Source organism: Laccaria bicolor, genomic scaffold (genome assembly GCF_000143565.1).
Source record: "Laccaria bicolor S238N-H82 LACBIscaffold_2 genomic scaffold, whole genome shotgun sequence".
NCBI lineage: Eukaryota > Fungi > Basidiomycota > Agaricomycetes > Agaricales > Hydnangiaceae > Laccaria > Laccaria bicolor.
This window is the reverse complement of record NW_001889873.1, coordinates 1,083,782-1,104,132: the sequence shown is the minus strand read 5'-3', so window position 1 is coordinate 1,104,132 and position 20,351 is coordinate 1,083,782. Positions and strand designations below refer to the sequence as shown.

The window sequence follows — 20,351 nt, the reverse complement described above, 5'->3', positions numbered from 1 at the left end:
GAGGTGCTCGGGCGAATTTGTTGCGAAAGCCGGCGTGAGTGCGTTGTGTTCCGCTTGCTCTGCCTGAGCTATACTGGCTGGCGGAGGTCCGCCCACCACGGCAAAGAGAATGAGGCTGAAGGTATAGTTGGTGACCTGAACATAGTGCAGCGACGGGTCGCCGGTCAGCGCTCAGCTTTCAATAAGGAAACTGTGTCCTGATTTTGAAAAAGTTGATATACACCTTGTTTGTCGTGAACCAGCCGTCTTGTACGATAAAATTATGAGCTCCTTTGAATAAACTCGGCATGGGGCAGAGAGAGCAGAGTCGACGCAGAGATTAACGTGGGATCCATTAAATGTCATCTACAAAAGGACATGCTGCCTTTGCTGTGTTCTGCGGACTGCAGATAGCCTGCTTCACATCACAGCCCTGTCCTATCGTAAAGCACAATAGGTGAATAGGTCGTCCAGGATTTCAAAGAGCCAAAGCGAAGTGAACAGAGAGGATTCAGGAATGGTCAAGCTTTGATGGAGTTAAAATGTTGCAGTTCGAAGCGGGTCGAATTTACGTGATTGAGTCAGGTGAAGTGACACTGACCAGTGAAATTTCGGCGACGGGCGTCACAGTTAGTTCCTCTCAAACCGACCATGGGCCAAACCACTTCTACATACCAACAGCCACCTGCAGCGTCTTCTGCAAGCTGTCCGACTCCTGCTGCTACGTCCTCCAAGTGTCCGATTCCCCATGACTCCCCGCCGAAACAAGCACAATGTCCCATAGATCATACTGCTCTAAATCCTCTCAACCAAATGCCAACTCTCCCTCAAACACCTGCACCTGAACAATCCGTTATTCTTCCAACCGAACGGACGGAGTCATCAATTCCGCGAGATTCATCTGCAAAGTGGGAATATCCGTCGCCGCAGCAATTTTATAACGCCCTCGTCAGGAAGGGTTGGGAAACGCCAGAGGAACATGTTGAAACTATGGTTGAAATCCACAACTTTTTGAACGAGCAAGCATGGGATGAAGTGAGAAAGTGGGAGATCCGAGAATCCTCGTGGGTATTTATCTTCCAAAATTGCATGCCAGATTTTTGAGTTTGCCGCTTCAGTGACCAAGACCTCCAACTTGCACGCTTCAAGGGTCGACCGGGAGAAATGTCACCAAAGGCGCGGTTCTGGATGTTTGCAGGATGGCTTTTGCCGTCTCGCTTCAGGTGAGAGTTATATTTCATCTGAGTGCACCTAGTGGAGCTCAATGGGAATCCCGAATCTATAGCACAGAGCCTCCTTTCGATCGTCATGATTGGATAGTTCGCCGAAAAAATGGCGAAGAAGTCCGCTATGTCATCGACTACTATTCCGCACCGCCCGAGCCTGACGGTTCACCCGTCTTCTCCCTCGATGTCCGCCCGGCCATTGACAGTTTCGGTAGTATCAAACAACGTATCTCAATGGCTACAGAAGAAGTTTGGGCTTCATTGCGATCTACTGGATCAGAACCACCGCGGCGAAATTTCTGACCTTGATGATTCACGGTTTATAAATTATAACTAGACAGCATTAATATATCCCACCACTCTCTGGTCAGGTCAGCGTGACCTTCCAATGTTTCTCGATCCGTCTTTAGTTTGTGCATTCGTCTCGCCACGCACGATCGGTCCCATCCTTTACGGCGTATCAATACCCATCAACGAGCTTGTGTCGTTCTTCCCTTTCACCTCCGATCGGTCCCACTCGTGATACTTAAATGGCACATTTCAACATTCCGTATTCACTTCTGATGAGCGCCAGAGAAAAAAGTCATTGTTTCCATTAATGCGGATGAGTGGTGATGTGACGAATTATGGTGTAGATGCGAATAGAATAATCTAAATACTTTTAAAGATATGCTCGAGCACTTCTCCTTGCCATCTGGGTAAAATCGACTCTTGAGAACCGCATTCAATAACCTTGCGAAATAACACACCTCAATGACTTTCCATCCACCGGTAAGCTCATTATCAAGCTCCTCCAAAACGCGCGTAACGACGGCAACGTAAGTACATTGCTCGACCTTGTTATCAGCTCCAACCATGATCTCCCCGGTTTTGGCGTTTCGGAAGAGCAAGACCTCTTGTGTGGCGAAAGAAATTACAAACACAGGGATGTCGTTCTCGAGAATTTTACCATCCGAAACCTAAGACCAACATTTGGATAAGTATCTTGGGAACTAGGACGTCATAAAAAGGTACGAACGTCTACTTGGCGGATATCAAGAACTTTGCTGTCACTGATGAGGCCTTGGCGAAGATATTGTTCCATCGTAGCCCAAAGGACATTATATGTCTGCATAGAAATGAGAGACAGTCAGGCAGATCAAGGTGAATGCTTACAGCTTCCCCACACCAAGCCTTCAAAGCCTCTTGGTCCGCTGATAGATAGGCGTCGACCACTTCGGGAACAATATACTCTCTGAGCTCCCTCTCGAAGCCCTCGCGGTTAAACGCCGGATCCAGGACTTTCATCATTCTCATGACCTGTGCCGTCTCATTCTCGTCGAACCAAGATCCTACGGTTTGTGTGACAGACCGCATAGAGGAAACGACGGGATTTTCGGACTGGTCATAAGCTTGACGAAGTTCACTCAAACTTCGAAGAACCGGGTTCGTTTCCTTTAGCTTATTCCAGGCTTCTTGTCGTGGGGAATCCTTGTGCAGAACCAACGAGGAACCAGCTCTGTCAGAAACCTCAGGTAAGCAGAAGAAGAAGAAAAAACACAAAGTCAGCACGAACTCGGGGTTAGCAGCGGTACGATTTGATCCAAAGGCATTTTTCCCAGCCTTGGCTAAGCGTTTCTGCCTCCTAAGCCTACGAGCCTCCTTCTCCTCGAAGCCAGCATGTTTTGCACTTCCACTGTCGTCCAAAGCGTCGACCACAGTCTCTGACAGCGTCTTATAAGCGGCGGTATTCCGTATAGGTTCAGTCGACTTCTCAATCGTTGATGACACGGCAGAGGTCGCGCGTGAAATCTAAATTTTGCGTCTTCAAATGATGAATACGTTTGAAAGATAAGAACGTACAGCACGCATGACCTCGCTCTCTTCCATAGTCTTCAACGCCTCCGTCACAGCATCTCCGACTTTAACACCAGTTTTCTTGAGCTCCTCCGCAGCTGCTCTAAGGCGCGGGTTCTCTTGAATGCTTGATGTTAACTGGTGAATAAGTTATTGGGAACCAATGAACCGATTTCAACGAAAGAAAGGAGCATACCCGAGCTCGCTCGTACGCCGCTCTCGCACGCTTCATTGCTTCAGAGTCCTGGAATTTGTCAACGTCACCCTGCAACTGCTTGACATTATCCTGAAGCTCTTGATTTTTGCGTAGCTCATCCCGCAGAACATCTACGAAAGTTTGAAAGGGTGATTTCGGGAGCTCGTTTTGTTGACGGGATGACGAGTGAAAGCCGACAGTGCCTCTGGCGCTGGGTAATATCCGAAAAGGAGGAGGAAATGCAGTTTGCCTGGACGCGAGCGCCCGCTTGCGAATGGCTGTCCTGAGAGCGAGACTTTGCAGGTTGCGGGGTAGCATGGAAAGGTAGAGTTTGCCAACTGGAGAGGGGAGGATTTCGATCACTGAAATTTTTGTCACGTGCCAAATGTCGCGTGACAGTCGCGTCCACTTTGACACTTTCCCACGAGATCAACGCGATCACCTGGCTCGCTCAACCGCTCTCTCTCTCTCGAACATGTCGGGAAAGTCGCGTGCACAGTCGGGACTGGGGACTGTTAAGCGCGATTTCTCGTCGTCCTCCATATCCAACCCGCCAAAATCGTCTCAGGAGATCTACTGGCCACCAACTCCCCCACCAACCAAGCTCTCGGGTGCAGCACAACGTCTCAAAGACATTCAAGATGCTCTTGCCAGCTGCTCTACTCCTTTGACGGATTCCAAAGCGCAGAACAAGCGACCAAGTCCGACGGGTCCCGCAGATGGACCGGCTGGGAAGCGACCCCGCCAACTGCCACCAGGCTGGACAAATGACCCTCTTTCAGCCACGACCTTTGGGTCTGAATCTTCGTTGCCAAAACTATCCTCTTCCCGAACTACGTCCAGTTCTTCATCTTTTCCTTCAACAACAGCCGCAAGCTCGACTTCATCCCTAGCTTCGACCAAGAAAGCTAAACTCCCGTCTGTGTTTCTTAGCCAGGAGCAGACTCAAATTCTAAAACTCGTCCAAGAGGGTAACAGCGTTTTTTACACTGGGAGTGCCGGTCAGTCAATACACAACATTGTTTTACTTTAGGGTGGCACTAAATTCCAAATTTGCCCCTAAAGGAACTGGAAAGTCAGTTCTGCTGCGTGAGATCATTAAGACTCTGCGCAAAAAGCATATCAAGACTGCTGATGCCGTGGCCATCACTGCATCTACTGGTGAGTATACTCCACCCTCGCTACTTGGAGTGTCTCCTCAAAATAACAGGCATTGCGGCGTGTAATATTGGTGGTGTCACGATACACTCTTTCGGCGGTATAGGTCTTGGTACTGAGAGTGCCGAGGATCTTGCGAAAAAAATCCGCAAAAACAAAAAGGCAATGGCAAGATGGTTGAGAACCAAAGTTCTGATCATCGATGAAAGTATGTTATCCTCGTGCAATTATGCGCGCATATACTTACTTCTTTGACTAGTATCCATGGTAGATGGTGATCTCTTTGATAAACTGGCCAGGATCGGAAGTCTTCTGCGAAAGTCAGTCGAGCCGTTTGGTGGAATTCAGGTTTGCTTCTCCGCAATGCAATCAATTCACATATTTGACGTCGTACTTTGTTTAGATCATCGTCACGGGTGATTTCTTCCAGCTTCCCCCTGTCACCAAAGGCATGGGCCAAGTCAAGTTTGCGTTCGAAGCCGAGATGTGGAATGAGACTGTCAAGCATACTTTCAACCTAACCAAAGTTTTCCGTCAACGCGACCAGAGTATGTGGTCGTTTTAATCTATGCTTTGTCCTCTAATTCTCGACGCAGCATTCGTGGATATGTTGAACGAAATGCGCTTTGGTAACCTCTCGCTGGACTCCATCAAGAACTTCAAAAAATTATCAAGAGAAATTCATTACGAGGACGGGATGGGCTCTACTGAACTGTAAGCTCCCGTAGCTGACCTTGGGCATCTCTCATCGTGTTTTACAATAGGTTTCCTCGACGCGAAGATGTGGAACGTTCGAACTCAACCCGTATGGCTCGTCTTGGGTCGAAAGAAGAAATTTTCGAAGCCATAGATAACGGCACAATCAAGGATGAGAACCAACGCCAAAAGATGCTTTCCAATTTCATGGCTCCACAACTGCTCAAACTCCGCGCCGAGGCACAAGTCATGCTCATTAAAAATATGGATGACATGTTGGTGAATGGGAGCATGGGGCGAGTGAAACGATTTGTTGATCAAGCGGCTTATGGCACCCCCGACGATAAGGAAGGCCTTGGGAACACAGCAGGCGTTGTGGGTGGTGGCCTGGGTGGTGCAGGTGGAATGAGCAAAAAGGGTGCTGGTCTTGACACCAAACTCTATCCAGTTGTGGAATTCAGTCTACCCCATGGAGGGAAACGTGATGTCCTAGTATTACCCGAAACATGGAAGGTGGAACTGCCAAATGGGGAGGTTCAAGTGAGCAGGTTGCAAGTAAGTTCCAACTCACTACATTACGCTTGGATCGTAAATTTTCTCTCTCGCACAGCTGCCCATTATCCCAGCTTGGGCGATGAGCATCCACAAATCACAAGGACAGACTCTCGAACGCGTCAAAGTTGATCTTGGCAAGGTGTTTGAGAAAGGTAAATTTCCATGTTACTTTTTCTCTTGACGAATCCAGTAACTTTCACCTTCAGGCCAAGCATACGTTGCTCTCTCGCGTGCCACTTGCCTCGATGGCCTTCAAGTACTCAACTTCGATGCGAGCAAAGTATGCAATCTTAACTTTTTGCGACGCACTTCCCTGACCTATCCATGTTATAAAGGTTCGAGCACACCCCAAAGTCGTGGCATGGAGTAAAACCCTTTCAATTATTCAAGAACAATAGACTGGACCCTTTAATTTCCAGCATACTTATTAACTCAAGCGTCGGAACACTGCAATACTCACTACCTTGTAGCATAACTAACCTTATATACAATTGAAGCATTCAGTCGTGGCAACGGCCTGGTTAGACGGCAACAAAGAATGGATGAATAAACGATCAAGTCAAGTCCTTACTTAGAAGCTTAGAGTCTTTGTAGAGTCTCCGATTCAAAATGAGAAGTGCGATTCCAATCGACTCTCCAAAAGACTATTCTAACGTATAGGGCTTCAGAAATAGTAGTCGTCATCCGAAGAATCAGACGAGTCATCAAAACCAGTCTCCAACCCATCCTAAATCACATCGACAACGATTTCTCTAAGTTCGTCCACATGCCTTGTCGTCAGGCGATGACATCGAGAAAGCGTCAGCTCATGGCACACTTCGGCCTCCCTCCAGTAACGTTCCATCGGCCGTCCTTCAAATCATCCAGCTTGGCAGATTCTCCATTATGACCTGAATGAAAATTCGCGCTTGCAATTGTAAGACGGAGACGGGAAAGTATACTGCAAGGGGGTCATCAAGTTAATTAAATTGAGAATTTAGATCGACACAAGGACGTTCAGCCTGGATTGACTCTCTAAAAGACCATTTCAAACCCTAAGACCAGTACCTATAGAACTTCAGAAAGGGAAAGATGAGTAGTCATCATCCGAATCAAAGTCACCATGTATGTGATCATCGATATCCGAGTCCCCAAAATGATCGCCATAATAATCTGTACTGAAGTCCGATTCGGTAAAACCTGTCTCCAACCCATCCCAAATCACATCGACGACAATTTCTCCAAGCTCATCAACATGCTCTGCCGTCAGGCGATGACATCGCCAAAGTGTCAGCTTGTGCACTTCGGCCTTCCTCTCGTAACGTTCCATCAGGCAGTCCTTCAAATCCTCCAGCTCGGCATATTCGTCATCGTAACCTGAATCAAAACTTGTGTCTTCAATTGTAAGATGGCGCAGGGCGGGAAAGTAGACTGCGGGCGGGATCTTTCTCCGATTGCGTGAGCGTTTCCTCGTCGATGAATTCGCGCGCGCACTTGCGCCGGTGGTATTACTAGGCTCAGCAATCATGGCTGACAGAAGCGTGTGTGCGGCCATCCCTAGTAAACGTATGAATTTTAGATGTGTAAGCTTCCCAAACATCCTCAACCACGTTTGTTCTGCCATCTGGCTTGCGGAAACGTCCAACGAGGCGAGCTGCTCCAAAGGTAAAGCAGCACAGGTCTCTCCGAATACCTTATTCCAAATTCCGGGCATGATGGTTGAAGACCATTGGAAACCCAACTCTATGGAAGGCAGATCCAGATCCAGATCTCCAGATAACCTTTCAAACGACAACATGGCAGGCCAGGCTAGTAAACTGAAGCCCGTTGAATCATCGCTCACGATTTTGAGACTGCGGATGGGTGGTTTTGCAGCACTCGAAATGCTAGCTGCTGGTTCCCAAAAGCCGCTGACAAAGGTCAGGATACTGGAGAAATCAGCTTCAGAGACCGCTGTGCTTCGGCAATATAGCTTGAGGGTAGCAATAGATGACACAGATAGATGCCTCAATGCATCAGAGCAGTCGTAATTGGAGCCCGAGAGATGTAGATTTGTCAACGAGCGCAGTTCAATCTTGCGTTTGTATGACACCGTTGAAGAGCCATCAGCACTGACATGGGGAAGAGCGTCCTTTAAATCGAGTACTGTGAGGGTTGGAAGTTGCTCTAGAACATCGAGAAAAAGGAGTGTAGATGGTCTAGTTCCTGGGGCAGTATTGTGGATTTTTAGGTGTGTAAGACCTCTGAGAAGGTGGGATGTCCAATCGATATCGCAATGTGTTAGTTCGAGGCATCGGAGCTGAGAGGAGTCGTCGCTAAAGAGTTCTGGAGGAATGGAGTAGTTGTCAAGAAACGGCTCTGCAGAATACATTGTTGAAGTAGACAGCACGAGGGTCTGAAGCATGGGTGCTGCTCTGGGGACACTCGAAAAAAGTTTTTTTCCAAACCATGCACACGAGGAATCTAACTTCAACTCCCGTGTACGAGAAATGTGGTTCATGGCCAGTTGAATGGCTTCATATTTTGGGGCCGCCATGTATGTAAACCGGGCATCAATGAAAAGAAGAGCCATTTTGGACCTCTTCAACATCTCTTCCACCCACCTCGGTCGCGCGAAAACAGGCGTTGTCCATAGGTGAGGACAACCGATAGCCACGTTTCGCCAATGGCGTGAGACATGAGTGATTTTAGCCCAATCCAAAGTGAGCTGCGGGAGCTCGTAAGTGGCTGCGCAATATACGAATATCTTGGAGAGTATTTCAGGGGGGAGGCGTGATATGGCAGCTAAGCTATTGCGGCGAGACTTGAGCGCTCGGATGGCCCCTTCCAGTTTCTCGATGTCCTGATCAATACGGAGACGGGTAACATCAATGGTATTCTGAATCTCGTGAAGGTCTTGAATTTGTGGCTCGGAAGATAATAAAGGGTTACTATCTTGAACTAAGTAAATATTCTGACTTCAAATCAAATCGAGCTTGAAGGAAAAAGCTCACCTATGGAAAGAGAGTCATCAAGTTTATCGTTCGGACCAACGACAAATGCTGACATGTTGGAATGTTGAACGTTGAACGTTGAGTACTGAGTAGTGAACTGGCAAATGCCGGTTGTGGAGCCTCGCGTCCTGCATGTGGTCGCGCAGAATTCTTTGGTCGGAAAAAAATAATACTGCCATATAGTTCCCGCCAACGCTATCCGTCCGCCAACCGTCCGCGCTCTATTAGGCTGCTGGTAAGATCAAGAGCCCCCCCAGCGACGGAAAATGGTGGTTTGGGAAAAACATGTATCTGATCGAAACATTTATGTAAGTCGCATCTTCCTCCAAAAAACCAACATAAATTGACGCAGATTTCCATATCTCTAATTCTTGGCCAGAGCGCTGAGGACGTTGGCGATGAAAGCAGGAACCCAACTCTAGAACCAACATTGTCGCCCTCGAGGTGATAGCAAACAAATGGACAATACCCCCAGGTCGCAAACTAATACCCCTCAACACCAAACTTCTTCAACTTCTCGAAATACTTTTGTACCCGACTAGCAACCTGCCTGGGAGTCCTTGTCCCATTCATGGCTCTCGAAATCTTCTGCCACCTAAACCTCTCTCCTTCAGGTATTTGCTCCAACAACTGTTCAAGCAAGTGCTGCTCAGAGACAGACCACGCTTGTTTGTACGTATCCGGTTGTGGTTTGGGCTTCTTCTCTTTTCCCTTGGTCTTGGTTTTGTCTTTTCCGTTGGCCTTCTCTTTGGCGTTAGCATTCCCGTTGGCGTTGGGAGTTGACTTGAGGTTGGGAAGCCTGGCTTTCTTCCGCGGTCTCTCCTCCTCCTCGTCCTGCTCCTCACCCTCCTTCTCTTCTTCAGACACCTGAGGCTTGGCCTTCCTACTCGGTTTCCTCGACCGCGGCGCGTCCGGTCCCAGCGGCGGAGGCATCATCCCCACCGACCGCGTCAGCTCGCACCCATCCATCTCCCCGTCCCCAATATCCACATCCATACTCTCATCATCCACGTCGCGCCTGATAAACACCCCTCCATCCTCCCCCTTAACCTTCCCCCCCGAAGAAGAGGGCAAACTCAACCCACCCCACGCCCTAATCTTCCGTCTCTTCAATTCCCTAATCTTCTCCCTCTCTCGTTCCCTCTGGCGCGCCTCCTCTCGCTCTTTCTTCCCTTCCGCAGTTAACTCTTCATCTTCACCGTCAGAAAGATCGGCGAAAAGGGCCAACACAGGATCCACGATGGTCCTTCTCGCGCCCTTCACGAGAAGCTGGAGGTCGGAAAGCGGAGACGTTTGCGTGGTTGGAGGGATGTTCCGCTGTGCGTAGGCATGTTGCGCTTGAAGGGTCAGGGCGTGTAGCGGGGCGGGGTCTGTTAAAGGGTAGTTGTTAGTGATTTGTGGCTTGAGAACTTGAGAAGGGGAGAAGAAGAACGGCGAAAGAAAGAAGGAAAGACCCACCACACCCCTCAAATATAGCCCAATTACAACTAATGTCACGGGGTATCTTCATCCTACATTCCTCTGCGCGTTCGCTCAGCCGGAAAGAGGGGTCATCGAGGCGTTTTATAAGCCATTCGTCGAGCTGTGTATGCAAAAGAAAAAGAGTCAGCGTTGAGGTTCTTTTATTGGTACGTGTTGCGAGCGTAGTGTTGTAGCGCAGTACAACCCCTCGCCGTAGGGTAGATAGATGCCTTGGAGCAACGTCTCGCTGCGAATGACACAGCGCAACCCCTTGCAGCAGATATGAGAGCACGACAGACTTACTTCGTCGGCGTTAGAAAACGGCGGGTCGTCGTCGACTAAATCCGATTTGAGCTCCCTCAAACGGTCAATGTCACCCAGCGTCTGGGCGAGTAGGGCGGATTGGGCAGCTACGAATTCGTCGAGCGCCTTTAAGCTGGTTGAAGGAAAAAGGGAGGCAGGTTAGTAATTGTAAAGGAAGTTGGGAGGTGGGGAGATGACCATCGCTGAGCTTGTAGGCTTGCAATCACAGCCCGCCCCCCCTCAAGTTGAAGAAAGAAAGACGTACGTCAAGACGCGTGTATCCTCCATTAGCCTTGATCGTGGCAGTCATTAAAGTAAAGACTCGCGGTCGTCGTTGGGTTGAACAAAGGAGCGGGTTGGCCAGTGTGTTGATGGGTGGTGCTTATATGAGATTTTTGGAGTCAGGGTCCAGGTGTATGATTGGAATAAGGTTCAGGCGGGGTTTGGAATTTCGATGTCCCATTTCCGGCATGGTACAAAACTAAAGTACAGAGGAATACGCATACAGATGACCCAACGATAAAAAGAAAAAGAAGATTCAACTTTACAAGAGCAAGAGATCTTGGTGAGCGTCGTTGAGAGCGAGGATGCTGTCAGTTGCGGCCTTGAAGTCCTGCTCCAATTTGCGAATAATGGCGGTTTTGTCGTCGACTTGGCTTTGCAACCTGTTGGTGACCCCTCTAAGGTGGCGGTGGAAAAAGTTGAACAATTTGAATTTCCTCTGCTCCGCCCCAATGGTAACCTTCAATGCCTGAATCTGTCCTTAAACTCAGCATGAACATCAGTCGCAAGTCCATAAGACTTACCTCTTTGTCCTTTTCTTCCAAAAGGGCTTGAATCTGCCGAAGAAAGGTACCCGAAGTGAGAATTTAAAAGATCAGGACCAAATTGTTTTCCTTACCCCCTTCTCCTTCTGTCAGATGTAACGACGGCGCTGGTCAGAAATGGTTTACAAAATGAATAAAACTTTACCGACCATTCGGTACTTCCTAACAACACAAGAGAACTCGGCTGCGAGGGACGAACGATCTTTTTCAAGCTCACGGTTCTGGGAGCCATTCAATGAGTTCCAGAATGACAAAAAAAATGAAACCCTCACCCTGAGAGTCAAATCGTCGGTCCTTTCATCCCAATCAAGTTCACCATTCGCAGGGCCTTGAGGTTCATCGACAATCATCGTATCATCGACATTCTGTATTGCAGTCGATGTGGGTGCAGGCGTCACAGCGTAGCGCATGGAAAGATTGGGCCGGGGAATAGACTCGGGTGTTGGATAGCCTGTCAGAAGATTCTGCGAGGGTCGAGGTCTAACTGGTGTTCTTAACGAAGGAAGGAATGGGTATCAATGTTAAAGGAATCGGAGATCAACGTACGAAGGCGTATTGTCAGGAAGAACGCCCTCATCGGCCTCTCTCGAGACGTCGGAATCGACGGGAACGCCTTCAGAACTCAATTCACCATAACGAGCTCTGTATTCATCGTTTTCTTGTAAAAGTCCACGATTTTCGACATCAATCTATGAGACGTTCCTCGTAAATCCAATTTCAGGTTTGCTTTGGTGAAAAATACCTCTTTCACGGTAGGAAGACATCCATCGGGAAGCAAACGACAGACAGCTTCGCACGTTGCATGATGAATGTCTTTGTCGGTGGCAAATTCAAGGTCCCTGACAGCTTCATTCACTTGCCGAAGGCTATTTCGTTGTCAGAACTAGCAAGTCATCACGCGAGAAAGACTGACAGTTCCTTCCCCAATGCAGTCAACTTGAAACAGTCGCCACCGGGCTCATATTTGATCAAACCGAGTTTACGCTGTCATATTTTGCGGCATCAAAGAGTTGAAAGGAAAGATCAAATGACTGAACGTACGCATTTCAATAGGGCATGGTCGAGGAGACGGTTTGTCTGTTTACCCAACACCTCGTTACACCGTGTTGCGTGACTATTCACTGCAGAAATGAGCTGAGTACCTAGCACCGGGATAAAAAGCCATTGAAGGTACTTGCCTTTGGCCTTCATGTCATCCTCATGGATATAAAATGACGCGCCATCCAGATTAGCTAGGCTACGAATGGCCACTAGTGCTCCTGTCCATTTGTGGAACTAGGTGAGAATGAAGGCTAGAAGGTTCGCAAGCAACTTACGATGACAATTTGTTGGCTTCCTAAAATTCTTCACCCTCTTGAGCATGTTGCGAGTCCTTGATGCTGAAGGTGGGGGCATAGCGCGTCTTGAGCTTCGGCTTCGTCCCATGATATATGATGCGGTAACGGTAAATGATTAATGGCAAGGAGTGTGTATAGGTTTGTCGTCACTGATAGAATGCCTCCAGGGCTGAAAGTAAAAGGTGGGTGGTAAGAATGGAAGTGGTGATTCCAGTGGCTTCCGCCTTCCATGTTATAGCTTATGGTTTCTTTGTGAAGAACGACGAAGATCAGGTGGACAAAGGAAGTAGGTCACATGACGTCATGTAATGTCAATCTACGGTAAAAGTTACAATATAAATGCATTGGCCCAGTGCCGAAGAACACCCTCCCCAAGTTTATGTAGCTCAAACCTCTTCACGTCTCTACAAACTATCATTGCATGTGAATTTCGCACATCGGTAAAATATGCCAGTTCTTTCTTGATAGGGAGCTGGTTCAGCCAAGCCGCGCTCTTCCGCTGGTATGGTGAGAGGATGGGGTGAGCTTGAGGACGTGTAATATTAACTCCTCGAGATGACGGGTTCGGGTCGTCGACAAGATCGACCACCATCTCCTCTACTTGACTCTCGAGTTCGGCAAAGACGTGAATTAGTTTTGCTTGATTAGAGCTACTCGCTTCCAATAGTTTAATGCGTGCGCGAGACGACCGTGTTTTCAGAGAAAAATTGAGGATGGCAAGCGAGAGAAATACGGGGACAAGGAGAGGAAGGAAAGTGTATAATATCTGACAAGTACGGTTCGTTAGAAAGAGCAAGAAACGAGAAAGATCGTCCTCACTAAGTTAAGCGGGAAACGAAGCTGCAATGCAGGTGGTAAAAGTGGCCGTCTGGGCTTCATGCTCCGAAACCAGTCAACCGACAATACGGCAGGTTTTGGCGGGAGGGGTGGAGGGACAGCTGGCAAAGAATAATGCCTCACTAGCTTCTCGTACTTGTCGTCAAAATCTCTGTAGAGGAATAAGCTCGCTGAATGACATCAGGGAAAAGCAAAGCAACATACATCTCTATTCCGTTTGTATCATATTCGGCAAATGGATCCTCCGTCTCTATTGCGGCAGTAACGTATGGTACAGTGACATCATTGATGCTGTCAGTAAGCCATGTCAGCGAACGACGGGCTAAGGAGAGGATGTAACTTTACGCATTAGCGTATATCCGTATGTGTTTGAAAGAGGAGAGTGCCTGGTAGAATATTTTATCTATGCTAGGCTGAGAGAAAGGAAGCGATGGTAGGAGGAGAGTCACTCACCAGGATCAGCCATGGTTAATATAAGTGGTTGACCATTGGGGGACCACTCGTCGACGCAATAAAATTGCTCGCCAGTACGCGAAAGGAGTTTGGGACCAAGGGACGAAAATACCGATGAAATAAATGAAGGGTATCGCAGAAGACCTATGTGGGGCGTCGCAATGGTATTGAAGTTGACCGGGGTGACTTTTTCGAAGAAGCCTCTCTGGTGCAGGATACTGCAAGTGTGTTATTTAACTTGCGATATTGCATCAGACCTGGCTTACCCAACTAGATAACGAGCGACCAATCCACCAAGGCTATAGCCCGTAACGGAGAATCGCACGACCTCGTCATCCACCTCAAGTTGTTTGATCTCATCTGCGACCTAAAAAGAAGAGGTAAGATAAATGTAGGAGAGGCGTCAAGACATTGCTGCCGCACCTCGTCAGCGACCCTTTCCCCTCCCCAGTCAATACCGTCATACGTCGAGTCTTCACTAATTGCCTCTGCCAATAATACGTGCAGCTTCGTGCCATCAGAGGCTGTAGAATGTGTTTCGCGGGCGATGCGAGCAAGTTCTGCGAGATGACCGGGATTGCCCCACATGCCGTGTATGAGAACAAGTAGGTGGATTGGGGCCATGGTTGATAGTACAATACAATCCTCAGCAGTCTATATGAAAGAGTCAAGAGGCGAGAGCGGAAACGAATGGATCAGGATGAATATTGATCATGACCTGCGCTGGTCGTGTTGCAGTGCATGAATGACGCGTTGATCAGCCGAGTGCCGGTGTCAACGCAAATGATCAACAAAATATATCCGTCCGCCATCCATGATCCATGAGCTACGGAGACCGACTAGTACTATACAGACCCATCCATTAGACTTGACCTACGCACAATTCCCGCAAGAACATTATCCACATCCGTTAAGCTCGCCTCCTTCCGGAAAACCTCCAAGTAAACTTCTCCACCGTCACCATCGTTTGACCCCAATCCACGCTTAGCGACGTGCCAATGCTGCGGGTTCTGTCCGCGAGAAAAGACTTCGGTTATGCCTGGATCACTGCACACAACAGACCTGAGCTCGCAAAAAAGAATTGAATGGGAAGATCATACATTTCCTGCATGGCCATTGCGTTATATAGATGACTTGATTTCGACACAAATTTAGGGCTTGATAGTGTATATTGTCCTGTTGAAACTATGTGAGTGTCCAATGGTTGGAGAATCTTGTTTGCTGATGGCAGCGACTCGAATAAGCTAAAAGTCACTGTCTGTTCAGAACCCAAACAAGGACTACGCGCTGATAACAAACCTTCCGTGGGCTGCGGCATCGGTGGCGGAATCCAAATCATCAAGCAGCCTTGCTGTATGCTTAGCTGCAAGTTCCAAATCTCGTGTCTCGTTATCTTCAGTCATGTCCAATAAGACAAGCATAAGTCTATTGCGCTAAACAAGCAAAATCATGAGAGTGGGGACTTTCACAGAGTGAAGTGACTTGCGATATGATAATGTACTCTTCTACGCTTCGTGGCTGTTGGATTACTTGGAGGGGCCAGATGAACCCCAACAATTAAAAAATCAGAGAATGGGGGAGGCGAAGGCATAACAGCTGGTTCTTCGGAGGTATCGGAAACGAGGGACGGCGACGACGAAGAGGTAGGAGAAGCCGGCAGATCATCGTCTTCGGGAGGCGAGACGTCCTTGTTAGTGTCATTTGGGGAGGGATCGGATGGCGTCAGGTCTGTGCCACCACCGTCAGATGTTGTGAAGATAGATCTCGTACTAGATGACATAGCATCCTCTAACGCAGTCGTGTCAACTTGAACCTCTTCGCCGTTGGGTTTATTTCCGGAATCATAGGATGGCGGTATTTGCTTGGTCTCTAGCGAGAGGCTGATGTTGGGCTTTGACGAAGACCCTCTCCCAAAAGTCAAATATCCCGGCCAATTCCACTTGCGCACGTCCATGTTGACATTCATGGCGGGCATGCCCAGAAAATTTCCAGCTTCTTTTTTCGGATCCCCACTTTGGTTGGGATTGGACATGGCTGGAACTTTGCCTTTAATAGTGTCTACTGAAGATGAGAGGGGGCTTGTTCTGTCTTCGGTGGATGTCGAGGGAGGTACAATCGACATGAGATAGTCTATCAGCGACGGTGGGTAACCTGCATTCGTATATCGAGTAGAGGGGACTAGAGTTGATGGCGAAAGCACCGCAGCAACTGTCTCATCCGACAGTAGGGCACAGAAATCATCAAGAATCGGTATGAGGGCAGAAAAAGAAGGATGCAAGGGTGAACCTATGATATATTAGCAATCGGCTTGAGCCTATGTATGACAATACTTGCGTACCGAGTTGCTCGCAAATCTGTGGTCCATCCTCTAAATTCCACGACCAAGCCCATACAGTGAAAAACCGGTCAAGTTGAAGTTCCAAGGCTTGCTGTCCGAGAGTCGATATGATAGATGTGAAAGAACCATGTGTAAGCTGCAGCGTAGGGAACTAAGGTCGCGTCCTGAGGCATAAGTTTCTCCGTACATACTTTGAATCGTTCATACACGCGTAGGACATGTTCTCGGATTGCGACATCATTCACAGATCCATCATCATAATCGTATGTGGGACCTGGACCTTTCTCCTTTTCTGTGCCCCTTTCCAAAGGTTTCGCCTTGGACTTGCCTTTGCTCTTCGAAGAGGTAACTTGAGGTACCTTGGCAAGCTCAATGCCCTTTACGGCTATGATCACCAAAGTCCCCAATATGACATCGGACAGCGTTGAGGACTAACTGCATGTATCCAAAAATTGGGTTCTGGCGAGACCATGATCATCCGTCTGGATTGCGAATGGATATTGTTGCACAGATCGTCTGTGTTAAACAACCTAACAGAACACAGTTACTTTCAGAACCACATAGTACGTGAGTGATATTCACTCGGTGAAGTTTGCGAGAGCTTTCGCCAACCCGATCTGCCGGAGCATACGATCGCGAGAAACAGCTCGTTCCTTGGATGTGTAAAACAATATATGTGCTTGCTCTTCGGCATCTTCGTTGTGTTCTGCAGATGAATCGCTGGAATGGAGGGCTGGATTGTAGATGGCGAGGTAGAGGAGGTTTGGAGGTATCCGGTTCATGTCATAGTAAATCACCGACAAGAATTCACACTGACAAGATGGCTCGCGTGACTGGCTTTGATTCACACACTTCTGCTACGTACCAATTGCAACTGAATGCCAATTATTCACTGGCATCCTCTCCTAGACTGTTGCAATTTGCCACTACTTAGACTGTGCGTTCACCCATGTTCAACCCGTCCACGCTCATCAATTATCCTATGCGTCAGTTATGGTCATGGAACTAACAAACGTTTGTGCGACGTGGGGGCCGTCTGTCCCGACTCCAGACAGGTACGATCTCGTAGTGCCGGGGTTATAACGCTGATACGGGTTGATACGATGCCTCAGTGATATATTGTATTGCTGTATAGGATTGGACGATCTGACTGTTGTCGAGAAAACACAACTTGGGATCCAAAGTGGAACGATCACATGATTTTATCTGACATCATATATTGCAGATCGATACAGAAGTAAACGCAATTTCTTCTTCCCAACTATCATCTACAATGACTTTCCCTGTCAAAGAAATCCCCTCAAAGCCGTTCGACGGCCAGAAACCTGGTACTTCTGGTCTCAGGAAACGGTCAGTACTTATCGGGCCCCTAAGAGCCGCACTGACCGTACACTTTTAGAGTGAAAGTGTTCCAACAAGAGGTCCGCAAGAGCCTTTGATTATATGCGGCTTACTTATTCTCTCTCAGCACTACACCGAGAATTTTGTTCAAGCCATCTTTGATTCCATCGATGCCGATGGTTCAACGATTGTCGTTGGCGGCGACGGCCGCTATTTCTCTCCCGAGACTGTACAGACCATTCTCAAAATTGGCTCTGCAAACGGCGTTTCCAAATTCATCGTCGGAAAGGACTCGATTTTGTCGACTCCTGCTGCCTCCAACATCATCCGCAAATACAAGGCTACTGGGGGCATCTTACTCACTGCCAGTCACAATCCTGGAGGACCAGAAAACGATTTCGGCATCAAGTATAACGTGTCAAACGGCGGTCCAGCGCCTGAAGGCGTTACTAATCAGATATACGAGAAGACCAAAACTATCACAAGTTACAAAGTCATCGAGGCACCTCCTGTACGTTCTCTATCTCTCGTTCAAGTTTCGTCGCTGAATAAATTAGGTTGACCTTTCTTCAATCGGAGAATTTACCTACGGACCCTCGAAAGTCTCCGTCATCGACTCAGTTGCCGACTACCTCACCTTACTTGAGTCGATTTTCGATTTCCCTCTGATCAAGTCTTTCCTTGACTCTCACAAATCTGACTACCGCGTACTCTTTGATGGTTTGAACGGTGTGACTGGCCCATATGCCAAGGCAATCCTTGTCTCCACGCTCGGGCTGCCCGAGTCTTCCATCCAGAACTGCGTACCCTTGCCCGATTTTGGTGGAGGACATCCCGACCCCAACCTAACTTATGCTCATACCCTCGTTGACGCCGTTGAGAAAGATAACATCCAGTTTGGCGCTGCTAGCGATGGAGACGGTGACAGGAACATGATTTATGGCAAGGGCGCGTTCGTTACCCCTTCGGACTCCGTAGCTATTATTGCGCATTGGGCTGAGGTTATCCCCTACTTCAAGAAGGGAGGTGTTAAGGGGCTTGCTAGGAGTATGCCGACGAGCAAGGCTATTGACCTCGTCGCGAAAAAGAAAGGTCTCGAGTACTTTGAAGTCCCAACCGGTAAAGCACATTCATGTACTTCCCACCCAGGTTAACACCCCCTAAATTAGGCTGGAAATTCTTTGGAAACCTCATGGACGCTGGAAGACTATCGATTTGCGGTGAGGAATCGTTTGGGACTGGATCCGACCACATCCGGGAGAAGGACGGCTTGTGGGCAGTTATTGGTAATGTTTTCGGTCCTCGCCGGAATCAACACTCACCCTCAATGTAGCTTGGTTGAATATCATCGCCGCCGCCAACAAGAAGTCTCCTAATAACCTTATTGGCATCAACGATATTCTCAACGAATTCTATGCGATCTATGGTCGCTCCTTCTTTAGCCGATACGATTATGAGGAGGTTTCCTCTGAGGGCGCCAATGCTCTTGTGAAGCATCTCAACGACGCCCTCGAGTCCGGCTCTCTTAACAACACTGTTCACGTATCAGCTTCGACAAACACTAAATTTACGGTCTCGGGACTCTACAATTTTGAATACAAAGACCCTATTGACAATTCAGTGTCGAAGAACCAAGGGCAGGTTATCACCTTCTCAGACGGCTCCAGGGTCGTGTTCCGCTTGAGTGGCACCGGAAGTCAAGGCGCGACGGTCCGTTTGTATGTCGAGCGTTACGTTGCTCCACAAGCCGGTCCATCCGAGCTTGGAAGACCCGCCGCTGAGGGTTTGAAGAGTTTAATCGAGGTGGCGCTTGAACTGAGCAAGCTGAAGGAGTTTTTGGGCAGGGATGAGCCAACCGTCATTACCGTAAGTGAACCAACTATCAGTCGACAGCTGCGAAAATGACCGTTTCCCCTCGCAGTAATTTTGTGCCCTCTTCTCTTTCATTAAACTACGTTGAGAGCAACACCAGACGCGAGGAGTGGATTTTTTTAGACGGGCAAGAGAAGATAAATCCTGTACAATCGAACTATGTAGTAAGTCAGCTATTGATTTGAACCTTTCTTCGGACGTGCAAACGCCCACAGAGGCCGCACCTCGCCGTTGCTATGAGACTAGTCTTTTGTTCACTCAAGGTCTAATACTTACCGTTGGTCTGATGCCATCCGGTTCCCTGGAACTGGTGACACCGACCTCTCGTTATCAACACGCCACGCCACACCCCGGTCTCTTGGTCTAGTGCCTTCATCTTCTCACTGAAGACGCGGCGGACTTAAGCCACCATTATGACGGGAACTGTGGGTGTGCAGTCGGTACAGGTGACACCGGTACCTCCCGGAAGCTGTCAGTAAGCATTACTTCCCAGACTCCAGGATTATCGAAACTTTTGCAAACCTTGGTTGAACAAAATCCTTTAGACAACATTTGGATATCAGATTCTCGCCTTCAAGGCGATCGCTCCTTGCTCGCTCGACGGTCGCGAGAAAAATGACATTGTCGATCGTAATAGGACCCTCTCAGCCGGAGTCCTTCACCAAAAGCCGCACAGCAATAATATATTCTCTATGGCCCCTTTGCAGATTTCCTTTTCCCAACTTTTTCCCACTCAAAACGGTCCGATCAATGGTCCGCTTTTTTATCCCTCGGCTTTGTCTCCGTGTTTGAGCATCTCCATCATCGAGTGGTACTGATGCATGACTAGGAAAGAGTGGATTTGGTGTAGCAGTGATTATTCACATAGGCTTTCTGAAGTGTCGTGCGGTTTCTGGTGAATTCGGATGTCGATTGTGGGGTACTAAATACACTACATTTTTTAGACGCGCAGATACACGTGCTG

At 48.3% G+C, this 20,351-nt stretch overlaps 8 protein-coding genes across 8 annotated transcripts; 1 reads left to right on the top strand and 7 right to left on the bottom strand.

Annotated features, from left to right (window-relative positions):
• Positions 1 to 171: 171 nt before the first annotated feature.
• Positions 172 to 437, bottom strand: LACBIDRAFT_305349 (uncharacterized protein; the record flags this gene model as incomplete). The annotated part of the gene is made up of 1 exon (XM_001874531.1): positions 172 to 437. The coding sequence occupies exon 1, from the start codon at positions 343 to 345 to the stop codon at positions 172 to 174; it is 174 nt and encodes a 57-aa protein (XP_001874566.1). The 5' UTR covers positions 346 to 437.
• Positions 438 to 1,878: 1,441 nt separating this feature from the next.
• Positions 1,879 to 3,396, bottom strand: LACBIDRAFT_144256 (uncharacterized protein; the record flags this gene model as incomplete). The annotated part of the gene is made up of 7 exons (XM_001874530.1): positions 1,879 to 1,899; positions 1,955 to 2,164; positions 2,224 to 2,313; positions 2,361 to 2,703; positions 2,761 to 2,996; positions 3,048 to 3,179; positions 3,238 to 3,396. Coding segments are annotated over 7 exons (1,191 nt in total), but the record flags the coding sequence as incomplete, so codon positions are not given.
• Positions 3,397 to 6,375: 2,979 nt separating this feature from the next.
• Positions 6,376 to 8,673, bottom strand: LACBIDRAFT_305345 (uncharacterized protein; the record flags this gene model as incomplete). Its single annotated transcript, XM_001874529.1, has 4 exons — positions 6,376 to 6,586; positions 6,648 to 6,660; positions 6,748 to 8,565; positions 8,619 to 8,673. 4 exons carry the CDS (start codon positions 8,671 to 8,673, stop codon positions 6,448 to 6,450), a joined length of 2,025 nt encoding a protein of 674 aa, XP_001874564.1. The 3' UTR covers positions 6,376 to 6,447.
• Positions 8,674 to 9,101: 428 nt separating this feature from the next.
• Positions 9,102 to 10,128, bottom strand: LACBIDRAFT_305344 (uncharacterized protein; the record flags this gene model as incomplete). Its single annotated transcript, XM_001874528.1, has 2 exons — positions 9,102 to 9,988; positions 10,077 to 10,128. 2 exons carry the CDS (start codon positions 10,126 to 10,128, stop codon positions 9,102 to 9,104), a joined length of 939 nt encoding a protein of 312 aa, XP_001874563.1.
• Positions 10,129 to 10,926: 798 nt separating this feature from the next.
• On the bottom strand, positions 10,927 to 12,634 carry LACBIDRAFT_305343 (uncharacterized protein; the record flags this gene model as incomplete). Its single annotated transcript, XM_001874527.1, has 11 exons — positions 10,927 to 11,133; positions 11,189 to 11,221; positions 11,284 to 11,295; positions 11,359 to 11,430; positions 11,482 to 11,701; positions 11,756 to 11,898; positions 11,952 to 12,075; positions 12,123 to 12,193; positions 12,251 to 12,330; positions 12,388 to 12,468; positions 12,526 to 12,634. The coding sequence occupies 11 exons, from the start codon at positions 12,632 to 12,634 to the stop codon at positions 10,927 to 10,929; spliced, it is 1,152 nt and encodes a 383-aa protein (XP_001874562.1).
• A 1,194-nt stretch (positions 12,635 to 13,828) lies between these two features.
• On the bottom strand, positions 13,829 to 14,460 carry LACBIDRAFT_229319 (uncharacterized protein; the record flags this gene model as incomplete). Its single annotated transcript, XM_001874526.1, has 3 exons — positions 13,829 to 14,054; positions 14,103 to 14,196; positions 14,247 to 14,460. 3 exons carry the CDS (start codon positions 14,458 to 14,460, stop codon positions 13,829 to 13,831), a joined length of 534 nt encoding a protein of 177 aa, XP_001874561.1.
• Positions 14,461 to 14,681: 221 nt separating this feature from the next.
• On the bottom strand, positions 14,682 to 16,956 carry LACBIDRAFT_305341 (uncharacterized protein; the record flags this gene model as incomplete). The annotated part of the gene is made up of 8 exons (XM_001874525.1): positions 14,682 to 14,883; positions 14,937 to 15,080; positions 15,136 to 15,269; positions 15,323 to 16,122; positions 16,175 to 16,310; positions 16,366 to 16,551; positions 16,611 to 16,704; positions 16,757 to 16,956. 8 exons carry the CDS (start codon positions 16,954 to 16,956, stop codon positions 14,682 to 14,684), a joined length of 1,896 nt encoding a protein of 631 aa, XP_001874560.1.
• Positions 16,957 to 17,447: 491 nt separating this feature from the next.
• Positions 17,448 to 19,439, top strand: LACBIDRAFT_305339 (phosphoglucomutase; the record flags this gene model as incomplete). Its single annotated transcript, XM_001875113.1, has 7 exons — positions 17,448 to 17,524; positions 17,574 to 17,595; positions 17,643 to 18,026; positions 18,073 to 18,634; positions 18,685 to 18,801; positions 18,849 to 19,381; positions 19,437 to 19,439. The coding sequence occupies 7 exons, from the start codon at positions 17,448 to 17,450 to the stop codon at positions 19,437 to 19,439; spliced, it is 1,698 nt and encodes a 565-aa protein (XP_001875148.1).
• Positions 19,440 to 20,351: the final 912 nt, after the last annotated feature.